The sequence below is a fragment of the Pieris napi genome, chromosome 3 (genome assembly GCF_905475465.1).
Source record: "Pieris napi chromosome 3, ilPieNapi1.2, whole genome shotgun sequence".
NCBI lineage: Eukaryota > Metazoa > Arthropoda > Insecta > Lepidoptera > Pieridae > Pieris > Pieris napi.
In genome coordinates, this window is record NC_062236.1 from 9,498,858 (window position 1) to 9,514,743 (window position 15,886).

General features: G+C 32.4%; 2 protein-coding genes across 3 annotated transcripts; one reads left to right on the plus strand and one right to left on the minus strand.

Annotated features, from left to right (window-relative positions):
• The first annotated feature begins 60 nt into the window (after positions 1-60).
• On the plus strand, positions 61-5,952 carry LOC125063521 (tetraspanin-33-like). 2 transcript variants are annotated; one of them, XM_047670005.1, is made up of 7 exons: positions 61-284; positions 809-883; positions 1,467-1,595; positions 2,018-2,191; positions 2,606-2,785; positions 4,405-4,586; positions 5,201-5,952. In XM_047670005.1, the coding sequence occupies exons 1-7, from the start codon at positions 198-200 to the stop codon at positions 5,211-5,213; spliced, it is 840 nt and encodes a 279-aa protein (XP_047525961.1). In that variant the 5' UTR covers positions 61-197; the 3' UTR covers positions 5,214-5,952. The 2 variants fall into 2 exon arrangements, with proteins under 2 accessions (XP_047525961.1, XP_047525962.1); XM_047670006.1 differs by having other exon boundaries at positions 4,405-4,580.
• Positions 5,953-9,204: 3,252 nt separating this feature from the next.
• LOC125048470 lies at positions 9,205-14,399 on the minus strand. The gene is made up of 8 exons (XM_047647122.1): positions 14,231-14,399; positions 13,237-13,385; positions 12,679-12,793; positions 11,789-11,896; positions 11,371-11,468; positions 10,504-10,715; positions 9,633-9,849; positions 9,205-9,504 (listed from the first exon to the last, which is right to left on the minus strand). The coding sequence occupies exons 1-8, from the start codon at positions 14,364-14,366 to the stop codon at positions 9,304-9,306; spliced, it is 1,236 nt and encodes a 411-aa protein (XP_047503078.1). The 5' UTR covers positions 14,367-14,399; the 3' UTR covers positions 9,205-9,303.
• Positions 14,400-15,886: the final 1,487 nt, after the last annotated feature.

Here is a 15,886-nt window from a genome sequence, read left to right on the forward strand (position 1 = left end):
TCTACATAATCTATGACACTCAGACTCAAATCTCAATTCAAATGCCGATGGCGGTGGGTTGTGTACCTGTGTCAAGACTTCGCGAAAATTGAGAATATCGATAATTGTATACATTATTTCAATTTTCATTACAATATTCTATAAAGCAAAATTAATCTTTTATTATTTCCCTAACTGTAAATACAAAGTAAGTAAAAATGCATGCGAGGCGAAGAGGACCGAATTTTACGTATGTCAGTGGATGTGTAAAATACATGATTTTTGTATTAAACTTTATATTTTGGGTAAGTTCCTAATAGTTCTGTTAAATTAAAACTGTTAAGGTGCTTAATACCAATAACGATTTCTAAAAATATCTCTTAATTAACGTATGAATCGCAATCCATTGTTCTCAGATCTCGTGTGATTCATTCATTCGATTGTATACATGTTATGTTTAGAGAGACGAAGGATGTGACTAAACATAATAATAATTGGTTCCGTTGTCAGTTGTTGGAACTAATTTGAATTAACTTTTAATCAATTTAATGCATTTTTTTACATTTTGATATGATTTTTTAACATGCTATATCGCGATGAGATCATCAGCTTCCATATGTGTTTTGCTGATGAGGTTTATTGTAACGAAATTATGTAAAATAAGTTAAAATTCAGTATAAGGTCAATATTTTTTTGGCATAAACATTCAACATGTTTATGAAAACTATACTTTTTAAATATAACTCTGCCTGTTAATCACTACTTCGACAATTCACAAATTTGTACAAATTTATATTTATTCCCATTGACAATATTTAAAATATTTCAGCTTTTAGGAGGTTTAGTAGTTTCTGTTGGACTCTATGCATTTATAGATAAGTGGCAAGCAACTGGACTCATAAAGGTAAATTTAACTCTTATATATATAAAAGAAAGTCGTGTTTGTTACAACACTTATAACTCGAGAAGTGCTTAACATGCAGTATCGCCATATTGACGCTAGAGAGAAGATGCCTAATGTGTAAAACTGCCATTCTTCTTTCGAAATGGCAAGCAATAAAACATTTCTGTATTTGCAAAAAAGTTGTATTAATGTAATACTTAACATTAATGAAACTTAAAATAAGTTAAATTAAAGTAACAACGATATTATAAGGTTGTAGGGCGGAACGAAGTTAGCCAGGTCAGCTAGTTTTTTAATAGATCAACTGAGAGCTTGACTTTTTACTTATATTGATTAGAATGTGATCAGTATTCTATGTCCCAAATAAAATATAATAAATAAAGAAATCATTCCATAGGGAAGTTGCATTTATTTCCATTATGAGTAACAGATATGTTATCTGTTCTGGCAATGTGAAAAATTCTTTTAAAGAATGTAAACTAAAGAGTAAAGGGACAAAAAGTTAAAAATTTGTGTTTCTTTAAACAATTTATTGTTTATTATTTGTATACTATCACTAACCGTACATATATATTAATTTCAGTTGGACACTCTATATGACTTAATATTAAATATTAGTCTCTTGATTGCGTTGATGGGAGGTGTGGTGTTCATTGTCAGTTTTGCTGGCTGCATTGGAGCTTTGAGAGAAAATACCTGCTTGCTAAAGTTTGTAAGTTAAAACTATAATTGTTCAATCTGACTCATTCAGATGGACTATAACTGACATAATTTTTAATTGTTAAACTGGGTTTTAAACCACTTATAATACATTATTTAGAGGTTCAAAGTCAGGAGATTGTTGAAAAGAGTTGTCCGATTTACTTTATGACACTAAGTCAGAAAAATAAAACTGACACAAGGTACTGTAAAGTAGACAAAAACATATTGTGCAAAAATTGTAAACTAGGAAAAAATAAGGTTTAAAAATAATACATTTCCGAGTGAAAACAAGTACACCTCATGTTTCTGAAATTTGAAGTAGGACACTATATTGATATTGTTTAATTGTGACCGATTTTCATATTATCATCAAAAATTAATTATATTATTATAGTAATCCCTTTATCAAAATAATAATTTAATAAATTCCAGTACTCCCTCTGCCTACTGATACTATTCCTAGTGGAAATGGGAGGGGCAGTGTGTGGCTTTGTGTTTCCAAGATCCCTTCATGGCTTTATCGAGCAGAGCTTCACAGAGAGAGTTGTGCACTCATATAGAGAGGACCCTGATTTGCAGAATTTCATAGATTTTGCACAGAGTGATGTAAGTATTTTAAAGTAAACTTTAAATTTCTGTGGTTTTTACCCAATCAAAATGTCATCATACAAAGTATGAACAATAGTTTTGAATTACAGAAACCATATCAGTTGTGCTAAATACAGTTATTTATAAATTGTAGTACTGCCCATAACTATGAGTATTTTTTTTTCTACAAAGTAAAGTCTAAATTTTACCTGACACAATTCTTTAAAAATTTAATTTTATGTAACATATAATACCTAACCATAGAGACACGATTTTAGTGAGTGACGCTCGGAGAATAACCTGGCAGTTCTGGGTTGGGTCACATTGAATGCTTAAAACTTGTTGTTATCATTGAAATAAATTATATTACTAGCTGACAATAAATAGTATTAGATTAAGTTATTTTATAATTAATGTGTATAAAATTATTAGTTTCATTGCTGCGGTCTCACATCAGACGGTTACATGGACTGGTCCAAGAATGAATATTTCAACTGTACTTCCCCATCTGTAGAAAAATGTGGAGTTCCTTACTCATGCTGTATCAACCCTACGGATATAAGTTCAGGACTAGTGAACATTATGTGTGGGTATGGGGTTCAAAACTATCCGGTAAGTACATTTGTTTAATGAAGAACAAATTTAAATAAAAAATTCATATTTTATTTGACAATTGTGGGTAATTAGACAAAATTTATTGATTTTGAATAGTTGATTTTTGTCGGTCAACCTATCTCCAATTCTATTATTTGATGGTGTTTATGGTATTTATAAATAGATTTTGTTTAACATATAAATGTTTGGGCTTTATATAGGAATAGGAAATCATTTAATGATTTTATATATCAATCCTCTGTCCAGATTAGATACCTACCATATACACAAATGAATAATTTAATTCCATGCATAGTCAAGCACTAATTTCTTATTTATAAAGAAAGGTTGACATATATGTGAAGTAGAAAATAAAGTCGCTATCTGTAAGATTTGATGTCCAGACTGAGCCAGACCTATGTCTGACTTCCTTATGTCAAAAACCAATCTAAGTTTAAGGGCATAATCTTTTAAAGCACATACTAGAATTTAATGTTTTCAAGAGATTTTATTATATAAAATAATCCCAACATATTACAAAATAAAGTCGCTTTCCGCAGCTTAGATTATGCATTCCTATAGAACAAAGTTGTTAGGACAATTAAATTTATTATTATTGAACATTTAGCTAATCTAAAATATCCTGTTTATTTAAATTGAAAATCCACACTCATGTTTTCCTGTTATTATTATATACCTAATTGAATTTTTAAAACATAAACCCATTAAGCTATTTAAACCTAAAGTAAAGTAAATTATTTTATATAATTATATATATATACATATATAAATTATATCTATATTTTAAGTAATTATTAATTGTATATCTAATGCTTATATTGGTTTTCGTTTTCAGTATATTTAAATGAATATGAGTTTATATACACGACTTGACTACTAATTATCACCTAATTTACCACAAATTATATTAATAAGATATCTTTTCCTCCATACATCCGTCCGGTGGTTATTACTATACTACTAATTATAACCTAATTTACCACAAATTATATTGATAAGCTATCTCTTACTCCACACATCCATCCGGTAGTTTTTATATTTATCTTACACAGACACACGTTAACTCGTTTGTTTCGTCGTTAGTTCATTCCTATGCTATCCAGTAATTAAATCTGTCTGTAATCTTAATCTTCATTTTATTACTATTTAAAGCTTGTAAGCTTGTATGACCGTTAAATGTATTTTTATGCTTTTTTATAGATTTATTTATATTTACACTTGTTGCTTTATAATATAAAAATTTAACATAATTACACGTAAAGGAAAGGCAACTGGCGGCCTTATCGCTTTCGAGCGATCTCTTCCAAGCAACCACTGTGAGAAAAGAAAAAAAAATATATAAATATTTATATTAATATACTTTAAATAAAATGGTTTCGAAAATAACGATTACGTAGTCAGCTTGATTTTAATTTAATTTCAGTTTGATGGATTTTAGTGATGTTTTGAATTTTAAATTATCTCGTAATAAAGGCATCAAGTGAAATGTCTCGACAAGTTTAATAATAATTATAATTAAATATACATTTAATATTAGAAATAATACCACTTTAATGAAAAAAATTTACATCTTAAAAATATTTCCTTTTATTTAATTTTATCTCATAAAATTTCAGGTGGCAGAAGCGAGCAAGCGTGTATGGACAAGTGGGTGTATCGAAATCGTTCGTCTATGGGGCGAACGGCATCTCTACACTATAGCCTCTGTAGCCCTTGGGGTAGCATTATCACAACTATTTGTTATATACCTCGCTAAGACCCTTGAGGGACAGATTGAGTTGCAAAAAGCCAGGTATAGGTATAAATATTTATACTATTTTAATTATGGCTAAACTATTTTAAGTTTTAACCTGTAGTTGACCATTGTCAAATACTTACTAACTTCTAATAAACATCTCTTTGGAATTCCAGTTTTAGTCACAGTCAAATGTAGTCCGTATGACTGGGGTTATATTAACAAATCGTCATAGTCGTAGAATGTGACGGATCTGACAAATAGTAAACTTTACAGGGCAGCCATTTCATAATAATATAATCATGTTAGTTTTTGTAATAACTATTTTAATTCATATTCTGTTATTATGAAAATTGGCATACAAACAAAAGGGTTTGTTTTGAAATAAAGTAAAAATTATAACGTTAAATTACACAGTTTTCTAGAAAAATCACATGCTTCTATCAAATCCGTCACTGTACCGACTGATTAATTTGAAATTTAAAACATGGATTTTTTTTAATTTAGCCGTAATAATAATAATAATTAGTCAATGTATAGTATACAAATATGATAAAAAGTGGATTTTGGATTTTCAAATCCGACATTGTTCTACGATCATGACGAAATTATCTTAATCCATTGTTCTTGTCCGAATATAGCGTGTACTAAAATAACACAGTAATTGTAACTTACAGATGGCAAACATGAAACCGGGGCTCGGCAGGCGCGTACAGGGATGAGTGTAGACGCGCGCTGCTGTAGCGACCGGAATCGAACCCGGAGCCTGCCATTCACATCTAGTGCCATATGGATCCGGTGTTAAGTGTTAAAGTGTGAACAAAGTGTAAAGTGAACAGTGTTTTAGTGAAAAGGTGACATCATGAAAAGGTAAGGAAATGATATGGTCACATTGACACCAAATTTATATGGGCCACATGTAACATCTACTAAAATAACTAAATATACATATATACTCCTTCAGTGTACTAAAACAATTATCAGGCCTGATAGAAAATTAAGTCTAAAAAGTTGTTGTTGTTATGAAACATTTGTTTCTTATCTACGATTGATGTAGAAGCTTTAAAAAAAAACAAGGACAACAAGAACAGTGCAATGTGCCAAGCTGGATACAAAAAGCAATATGGTTTCTGAACTTTAGGAGTACCTCATTGGGAAAACATGCAATAATGTTGGTATTTCAAATAAAGTCTTCACATCTATGTCAATTGTCTATGTTTTTTGCAATGACTTGACTTTTTATTTTAAAATTTCCAATATAAAATAGTGGCAAGAATTTTGATGTCTTTCTCGATAATATAATAGGTACCCGTTTCGAAGTAATGTTATCATATATACAATTTTATTAAGTGGACTTGCTTACCACAAAGTATGTTTACAACAAACAAACAGATGAAGAGAAAAACATTAAGACGTCTGACTTTTAATTTAAAAAAATATGATCTTCAAAATACTTTTAGTTAGTAATCTTCTGCGTAGATGGCGTTGTAACCAGTAATACATTTACAATTATGTAGATTATAAGTATATGATATGCTAATATAACTTTTCGTGCATTTATGGTAGGAATAATATGTAAATATGTATGTGTACTGGGAGTAAAATCTCATTTTTAAAAAGGGGCTTTTATACTATTGGCCAGTTAAATTTAGTGTGATACTGATGTAGATTTTGTTTTTGAACGGAAAAATATATGAATTTCCTTAGTATTAAGCTATATGTCACTGCCAAGTAAAATAAAAATAACTATTTATGCCCTACCATATAGCAGATACCATAATTGTTGTGAGCCTTATATGTTTCCTATTAAAAATGTTTGAATCTCAGATTAATGGATTCATATGTATAAGGCCATGTCTTATTTTTGCCTGGCGCTATTATTAAAAAACTAAAATGCTTGATTCTTTAATTAATTTATGCTTGTTTAATCATAGTTGAGTCAAAAAAGATAGGTGTGTTTAAATTGATCATAATTTGTCAGTTTTTTTATGAGGGGCCCGGTAAAAATATGTTTAGCCATAATGCCATCAAAAGTTTTACCTGGAATTCAAACACATCGTTGTAAAAAAAAATTGTGCGTGTACTAGGTGTACACACGTAAGAAGTAAAACTTCTTTATGACCTTATTTTTTGTAAAATGATCTACTATAAAATATATATAATAAATAATGCAATTATTACATTTTACCTTACTAAGATTATTACAGAATTTCATTAATTGCATTTACTTGAAGTAATCCGACTAATTTCAAGGTTTTCTCGCGAAATTTGCCACCAATATTTTATTGAAAATATTAAATTATTATAAAATATCGGATTCAACCTGCGATCGATCAAGCTATATTTTGTAGTTGGTATTAAAAAAAGCAACATGGCGCGTAACCGAAAAACGTGACGATTTTTTACATAAATTTCTCCAATACGTCGATAAAGAAGTTTCACTTCAAAAGTTATATAATTTGGAAGCTTATGGTATCTATCCTTTACAATGCTCAGCAATTATGGTATTTCTCATATAGTTCTCGGATATACATATTGAACTAATAATTGGGGACACAAAGTACTTGCAAGTGTAATAGATATGGGCAAGTTTTTACATCATGTTACAAGTTTTCACTTACTGAGAAAATTATGTCTTACTTAGGTGTTCTCTTGTGCCTAATCTGTTGAAATATTATTTTAAAAAAAAACTCAGTGATATGGAGAAGCCGAAAGTATTGAGTAGTTAGTATGAATAATAATTATTGAATATTTATTAGAGTAACTTATTTATATATTGTGGGTAGACAAAAAATAGGTCGAAATTGTTTTATTGTTATCTAATAGCCACATTCCAATTTTAATTTGTTATTGAGTAAATAAAAATTTATGTTTTTCTACATTTTTAATATTTTCTTGCTTTAAGCCGAATATTGTGTGTTGCTCAATATAAAAGACCAAATGTATGTGATTGTCTATTAACCAAAATTAGTGTAAGTTTGTGCTTTGTAGGTACAATATTTCATAACTAGAATACGCACATTTTAGCTAACATCTAATTAAAACATGTATTTATATAACATTTCTGTAATAAAAAATCAATTTACATTGACTTTAAATACATGTTTTAATTTGAATTTGTTTTTTTAATGTTAAGGTACACAGTTTAATTGATATCTAATTAATTTTGCCATTGTTCTGTGGTTATCGGTAAGATTTTCAGAAATTAATAGTTTTAATATCATTTAAAGTTTAAACTTATTCGTAATTTATGAAGTAGCGTCTTCATTTATAGTAACAGGTTAGCATTAAATAGATTCTATTTTTAAAATTTATTTGTTGCACGTAAGATGGCTTAAGTAATGGTTTTGATAATACTTTTCAAACCAGAATATGATAACTTACGTGCGGATACCAGTATGTATTAAATATAATAAAATGACTTTGTAGTAAGGTGTTCAATTTGTGTAGTTTGCAACTGTCTACTGTAGTATAAACTCAAAAATATTCTTCTACATTGTATATGCTGTCTATAGAATAAATACCATTATTCCAAAAATTTGTTTTATTATAGACTACCGTTTTCAGATGAAAAAAAAATTGAGTATTTGCTTAATAAGTGGTCAGGTTTTCTAGATTTTAAGTTCAATAGGAAGTGTCTTAGTCCCAAACATCGACAGGCACAAGGTCAAAGTCCAAAGTCAAAATAACCTTATTCATATAGGGAAACTTCCATAAATATTTGGGAATTGCCACTGTCGAGGAAGACATTAAAAGATCAACCGTGCGATACAGAATGAAACTCAGCAACACGTCGACCCCCTAGCTTCGGGCCTCTTGGAAACGACGGACAGTGTGTATCGGCTGAAAAGGGCAAAACTTGCCGCAGTCTGACAGTTTACGAAATACGGAGGGAATAAAAAAAATATTGGATTCGCGTTCCCTAATTGCATTATTTCTTATAAAATCTGATAAAAGCCATGAGGCTGATTGCAGATAGATTAAAAAAAAATATATGTATAGGGAAACAAGTCCACTGATTAATGTCAGGAAAGAAGTTACATTAATTGTTAATTTACATTTACTACCAGTTCGCATGTCAAGGGCGTAGAGCGGGCAAGAAGAACTGGCAAGAAACTTTCCGCAACTAATCGCTAAGTTTTGAGCCATACAAATTGTTGAACTGGAGCAAAAAATCAAGGATTAGGATCATTTAAATATTCTTTATTTACATTTAATGAGAGCTTTGAATTTAATGTTGTAAAAACGAATACAATTTCCATATAAGGAGTGGTTTATCTTCTGGAGCCTTGTTGGTCGTACGTTTAAATTAGTTCTGTTTCGAGTATTATACTGGTGAAAGTCACCATTTGTTTTATTATAAGAATATATTGACCAGATAGTGTCATAATATTTGATTCCTTAAAATTGCCTAAAAGCCTGATCATCTTTTTTAACAAGACGCAGAAATATATCTGCTACGTTCCCCGTGCGACCCCACCCATTCATATAATTAAGGGTATGTCACACATTGATAACATTTTTAATTTTGATTACCTACTATGTGTGAAATAAATACTCTTCTGTGGTGATCCTAAGTAATTCATGACATCAATGCAAACCCACCAAGCGCTCTATATGCGACAGTCCGTAAAGCATTTGTGATTGACAGGGAGTTTCTTATTATATTAAAAAGGGTGAAAATCATTAGGATATTTATGTTTTTAAACAGTGAGAAGTCTTATTAGTAATCTTTAGTATTCATACATTTAACAGTCTAGATAACCACATGTTTTCTTTTCTATTTCTTCCCCTTTCCTTTCTTGCCTTTTGGCTCGGGTTCTGGCTCTGGTTCAGGCTCTGGCGGTGGTGGTGGCCAGTACTTATCGAAGAATGCGTCATCGGCTGCAAACTGCAATGGCAGAATATGCTGTCGACGATGCCAGTTCTCTCTATCAATCTCTTCCTGTTCATCCTGAAGTTTTTCATCTCTAGCTCTGAGCTGGAAAATACATTCTTTTATCATTATTTTATATTAATGTGTTTGAGAGGTATATAAATCCTGCTAAAATCAATTTGCAAACAAATTGGATGATGGAAAGTTTTTGTAACTACCCGCCATATTTATACCTCGAGCAATGCTAAATATTCCTCAGTATCCACTTCCTTTTTCTTTCCCTTCTGCGGTTTCACATCTTTCTTCGGCTTATCCTTCTTAGGTTTTATTTTGAGAGGCGCAAACAACCGTTTGGGATTTTGTAGTTGATATGGCGTGTCAATTAAATTATATTCAGGACTAAAGGTGAAAATTGAGCGAACTATGTCGTATTGGTAGTCTGTACTGAATCTGAAATAAATTGCAAATGCTAACGTTAAACTATATTTGATTCCTCATTTCTATATGTAATAGCTTTAGTAGTTAAAAATTAGGAAGTAGTAAGTCTTTTGGTTTATTAAGAATCGTTTTGAATACTAGTTGGCTAAAATAAACAAATTAAACAAGCTTAAAATCGCTCTACGAATGGACTTGCCTTTCATGTATTTGCTTGAAATATTTTTACAGGCGTGTCTGCTAGCTAGGTTTATTTATTATTATATATACCTACACTTATTTGCAGTGTTGGCCTAGTGGCTTCAGCAAGCGACTCTCATCCCTGAGGTTCGATCCCGGCTGTGCACCAATGGACTTTATTTATATGTGCGCATTTAACATTCGCTCGAACGGAGAAGGAAAATATCGCGACTCGCGAGGAAACCGGCTTGCTTCAGACCCAAAAAGTCGACGGCGTGTGTCAGGCACAGGAGGCTGATCACCTACTTGCCTATTAGCTTGATAACTGATCATGAAATAAATACAGAAATCTAAGGCCCGAATACACACTTATTTAGATTTATATCACTTAACATAACCAGAACATAATCAACTTTGTACACAGGACTAATAACAAAGTTTCGTGAGGAAATACGCAAAACGAATATTTAACACCCCTAGTATACTAACAAGTCATAAATATAATGCATAATGTTTATCAGATCGCGCAGAGAACATTCATAGGCTGCATTCTCAAACGTGACCAGATGCCGTGACTGTCGGGAAGTCACCGATGTGTCAACGCTCACTTCTTCCAAGGGCTTATAGAAAACCCCAGCCTCCAGCGGGGTTGGGAGGTGTTCCTCATCTCCAATAAACCTGGCAGCTGATAGCATGTTGTGCTAGAGGAAAAAAATTGCACGACTAGATATCGTAGCAATATTGAGTGGAAGTGAAAACATCGGGAAGGGGATGGGGGTCAAGTCGTTGACGCGATTTTTAACATTGGGCAGTGGACAAGAACTTTTTGATGGTTTGGTCTTTGCGAACTAAACAGGTTAATTTTAATGAAAATCTAAACCCTAGGTTGACGACTCATTGGTCTAGTGGTTAGTACCCCTGACTGCGAATCCATGGGACCCGGGTTCGATCCCCGGCTGAGACGAACATCGATTTGATGAGCATTTGGTGTTGTGCTTAGGTCTTGGGTGTTTAAATATGTATTTATATGTCTATCTATCTATAATATGTATGTATATCCGTTGCCTAGTACCCATAACACAAGCTTCACCAGCTTAGCATGGGACTAGGTCAATTGGTGTGAATTGTCTTTAAAAAAAAAACTAATTATAACGAAACAGTATCGTTATTAATAGTTTTAAATGTTTACAATAAAATAAAAGTATCAAAAGTAAAATTAAATAAAATAAACTACCTAATGTTAAAAATATTATAACTAATTACCTGTACCTATCATCCAAAACGAAACGATTGTTCTTTCGCTGCTTAAACCGGTAATTAAATTTAGATGTTTCTAGAAAAAGTTTTTGATCCCACCTGGAAGCGTTTTAACATTCGCTGGCGATCGGCTGCATCGAAATGCTGTATCTCTTTCATCCATTCGCAGAACCAAAGGATAAGGATCGCTTGAGATGCTATAACAAAGGTTTAGTTAAATATTTTGGTTGAACGCGCTATACAACATCAAGCCACAACCGATTTAACGCGGCTGAAACCGGTTAGCTTGTGATGGAAACTCACTTTAGGCAACTAAAACAAATATTAAGATTAAGTTTTCTTTTTATTCTACTATAATAGTAGATATTACACCGGATTAACACGTTTATCCAAATGAACTTTAAAAGCAAGATTAAGATATCTTAATTTCCACTAGTCGTAGTAAATTCAGATTTCAAAATATTCCATCCTTTGAAGTTATAGCCCCGAATTATATAGGTAATATTAAAAGCCTTACGTCTGTCCATTTCATCGTCCTGAGCGCGCCGGAGTAGGTTTGCCAAAGTGTCCAGAAACCAGAATTCAGCCAGACTCTTCTTGTATTGCACGCAGCCTGTTAATTCACCTGGAATATTCAGCAAATATCCTGTTATCGTTATTAAAAGTATACTAACCGACAGAGTGGTGCCAATGATCGAGACCAATGGCAGATTACTGTTCAAGTTGCTAAGACCCATAAAGGGTTATGCTTCACTGGACATGGTCTAAATTCTCTTAAATCAGTTTCACCTTAAGATATTTTTAAGATAGTTTTTTTTTTTAAATTTATAATGCTACAAATGTAATTATTATTATTATTATTATTTTGTATCTCACACACTGTTTTGTTGTGTTTTTTTTAATATTTTTATTACTCTTTAATGTTAATATTCTACGGTTTCGATATTTGTAAATATGTGAGGAACATGTATACTAACTTTTTTAGTAAAGTAGTTTATTCTAAGAGTACATTGTCTTCACATATAATTATTTAACAAATGTAACAAAATATTGTAAACCTATTTTAAAAGAGTAAGTGTAGAGTTTCTTGCCCATTCTTCTCCACACGAAACTACCTTTTGGAAGGGGCAACTAGAATCTTCTTTGTATTTTTTTTCTGACGTTAAAAAGTGCCATTTTAGATGGTCTAATTGAAATAAATGATTTGACTTTGACTTTGATACCTACATAGTTTTAAGCATTGTATGATAACAGATTTAAGGGTCTAGTCGAGGAGTATGTTAGAGGAGAATAAAGGGGTCCTCTCAAAAAAATGGTAGATTTAGAAATTTCAAAAGTAATTCTATAATAAAATAAGATGGGTAATCAACAAGCTTAGGTTCCGCCTTAGGCCTCTGATATACTCACCTAGTATATCAATATATTTTTGTTGCGGCGTGGTAGCTATTTTCGGGATAAGAGTCAAGTCAAAGTCAGTTTTGAACTCTTCTGGAAGCACATGGATTCGGTTTTGCTCTTCAATCTAGAAATAGTAACATTTGCGGATTCAGCGTAGTTGATTATTCATTAATGAAACTATAAGTAGACAAAGCACGGACCTCCTCGATCTCTGTAAAGCATCTGCAGATTGTTACAAGACATGTCCAGTTGTCACCAACATGTCACATGATTCTCATATTCAAGTCCACGGCACGTCTGCTTTGTGGTGGAGGGTTCTGTGTGACTCGCTACTGAGCATATCCACTAAAACCCACGGCGCCACCAGCAATCGCCCGAGACAGGACACGGTAACAGCGAAGCCAAGGACAAGACTATGCGGAAAATTCAAGGTCAGATTGGTAAAAGGCCGGCAACACACTCGCGAGTCCTCTGGCATTGGCCCATGAGCGGCGGTATCACTTAACATCAGGTGAGCCTCTTGCCCTTTTGCCCTCTATTCAATAAAAAAAAGATCTTAAAATATACCTTACGCAGTCGATCAGGTAAAACCCTTCTTAGTGAGGGTGTGGGGAAAATCTCTGGCCGTTCTTCAATTATTTCCTCTTCCACCTGGCTCTTGATGTCAGCTATTAAGTCGGGTTCCACTACTAACTCTTGTTCTTCTTCTACTTTGCCTGGTAAGGTATAGGTACTATTATATGACATGTCCATAGTCCATTGTTATCTATTCAGCGTTTATTTTGAATCTAAAATTTCTATATTCATAATTATAATGGCTACCTCTTCAGCTCCTGTTAAAATATCTCTAGTCTTTTTATGTATGGAGCTGGGTCATGGTGACTCATTTCTGCTTCACTTTCATTGAAAATTTTTCTTCAGGCAAGTACTATTTTGTATGGTGTAAAGAACTTGACTATTATTTATCTAATATGACATGTCATCGGTCAAGAATGATTTTGTTTTAGGAGACAATTCATCTTCCTTGCGATGTTTTTCTCATAGGACAAGCAAGCTATGTGAAAAAAATGGATTTTCCACAAAAATTGCTCTATTTTAAAGCCAGTATGGGAAGAATTATCACAGTTATTTAAACTTTTTTTAGAGCAGTGTTGGCCTAGTGGCTTCAGCGTGCGATTCTCATCCCTGAGGTCATAGGTTCGATCCCCGGCTGTGCACCAATGGAATTTCTGTCTATGTGCGCATTTAACATTAGCTCGAACGGTGAAGGAAAACATCGTGAGGAAACCAACATGTATTAGACCCAAAAAGTCGACGGCGTGTGTCAGATAGGTACTGGAGGCTGATCACCTACTTGCCTATTACATTTAAAATGAGCATGAAACAGATTCAGAAATCTGAGGCCCAGACCAAAAGAGGTTGCGCCACTGATTTATTTTTATTTTTTTATTTAAACTTTTTGAATTTATGCGAAAATAATATTTTTTAATGAAAATATAAACTGATGATTCTACTTATATATAAGTAAAGACACGGTAATATACATGTTTTAAGAACATACCCAGTTCTTCTGCCTCTCCAGATTCAGAAGACGATTCTTCAGACTCAATAGCAGACCGCAGACATTCCAGCCCGGAGTCGGAGAACAGCTGGTTCAGTTTCTCTATATGACTATCTTCTGTTCTTCTAGATGACATTTTACTTTAACAATTACAGTCTACAAAATAAAGAAATAATTATTTTATCCAACCAATTCTTTTTTATAATAGTATCACTCAACGACACTAAAATATATGTAAATTTGTGTGTCAAATTCAAATCACGTCACTTATTTTGATAGACAAAGTAATAAGGCCGCTTTACATTATCTTAGTGTTTAGGAGAGTGCTTTAGGATAGTACTTTAGTTGAAACATGTAAACGCTACTTGCTTTAGTAAACGCTACGCTAAAGAACTTGCCTTTCAAGTTGTACTAAAGCACTCTCCTAAACACTAAGATAATGTAAATCGGCCTATAGAAATAGTATCTAAGTCATATAAATTTATATTGATAGCTTAGTAATCATTTGTTTGATCGTACAAATGACACGTATATTGTATAGCTTTAGAAACAAAAATTGACTAAGTTTTAGAAAGTGTATTTTTCCTTAGATACAGTAAAAGTACAGATACAGTTTATTCTGTTAAGGCACGGGTTGTGGCTAGTATTCACTGAATAATCGAATGATCGATTTTCGCGGCGAATAAAGCTGCTTACAACTGGTAATAACGCAAAGGGTGTGGATTTCAACCGTTTTTTAAAATAGCCGAAAACTCCAGACAAAAGTTGAGTGCTATTGAATTACTCCCCACCGAAAGGGCTTTAACGCACAGTGCACATATATCATAGACCTAGAATAGGCGTGCTATTCACGTATGTTTACCTCTACTCGATATACCGACGATAACGTTTCGAAAGCAAAACGTTAGTGTGGTTCGGTTGCTAGGTATAACAGCTACTTTGTCTAATATTGTACAGAAAAAACGAATAGATTAAGTATTTTCTCAGTAAATAGGGTAGTTCAAGACCGTACCGATACTTAAAAGGGTGGCAACGCACTAGCGAGCCATCTGGCAGTGTGAGTCTCCATGGGTGGCGGTATCACTCAACATCAGGTAAGCCTTCTGCTCTTTTGCCCCTTTCTATAAAAAAAAATAGACGTAAAAATATTAAACCACTGATGTTTTATGGGTTTTTAGTCACACAACAACTTTTCACTTTTCAACTATTGTTTGAATACTGCCCACTATTGACTATTGTTGCACTCATGAATTTTATATTATTAAATTGACTAATTTGCATACAATCTTTAGTATAATAATTGCTTTAAAATTCTCTTATATTAAATGCTAATAATATTTGTTGCTATGTTTTATAATTAGCTAACAAAAAGATCATATTTTTGTGAATAAGGCTGTGCTTGCCTTAACCGAAAAGTTCCCCTAAATTAATAATACCTTAAGGACTTATGACATGGGATTGGTACAAGTCACTGCCAAGCTTTAAAATTACATGAAAGCAAAAAAGTAATGCATTGAAAATTATGAGAGTTAACAAAAAGGTTCATCGGTAAATTATTTAAAAATAAATCAGTGGCGCTCAAATTTATGTATAGGTCTTGGCCTCAGATTTCTGTATCTGCTTCATCATCATTTATGTAATAGGCAAGTAGGTGAT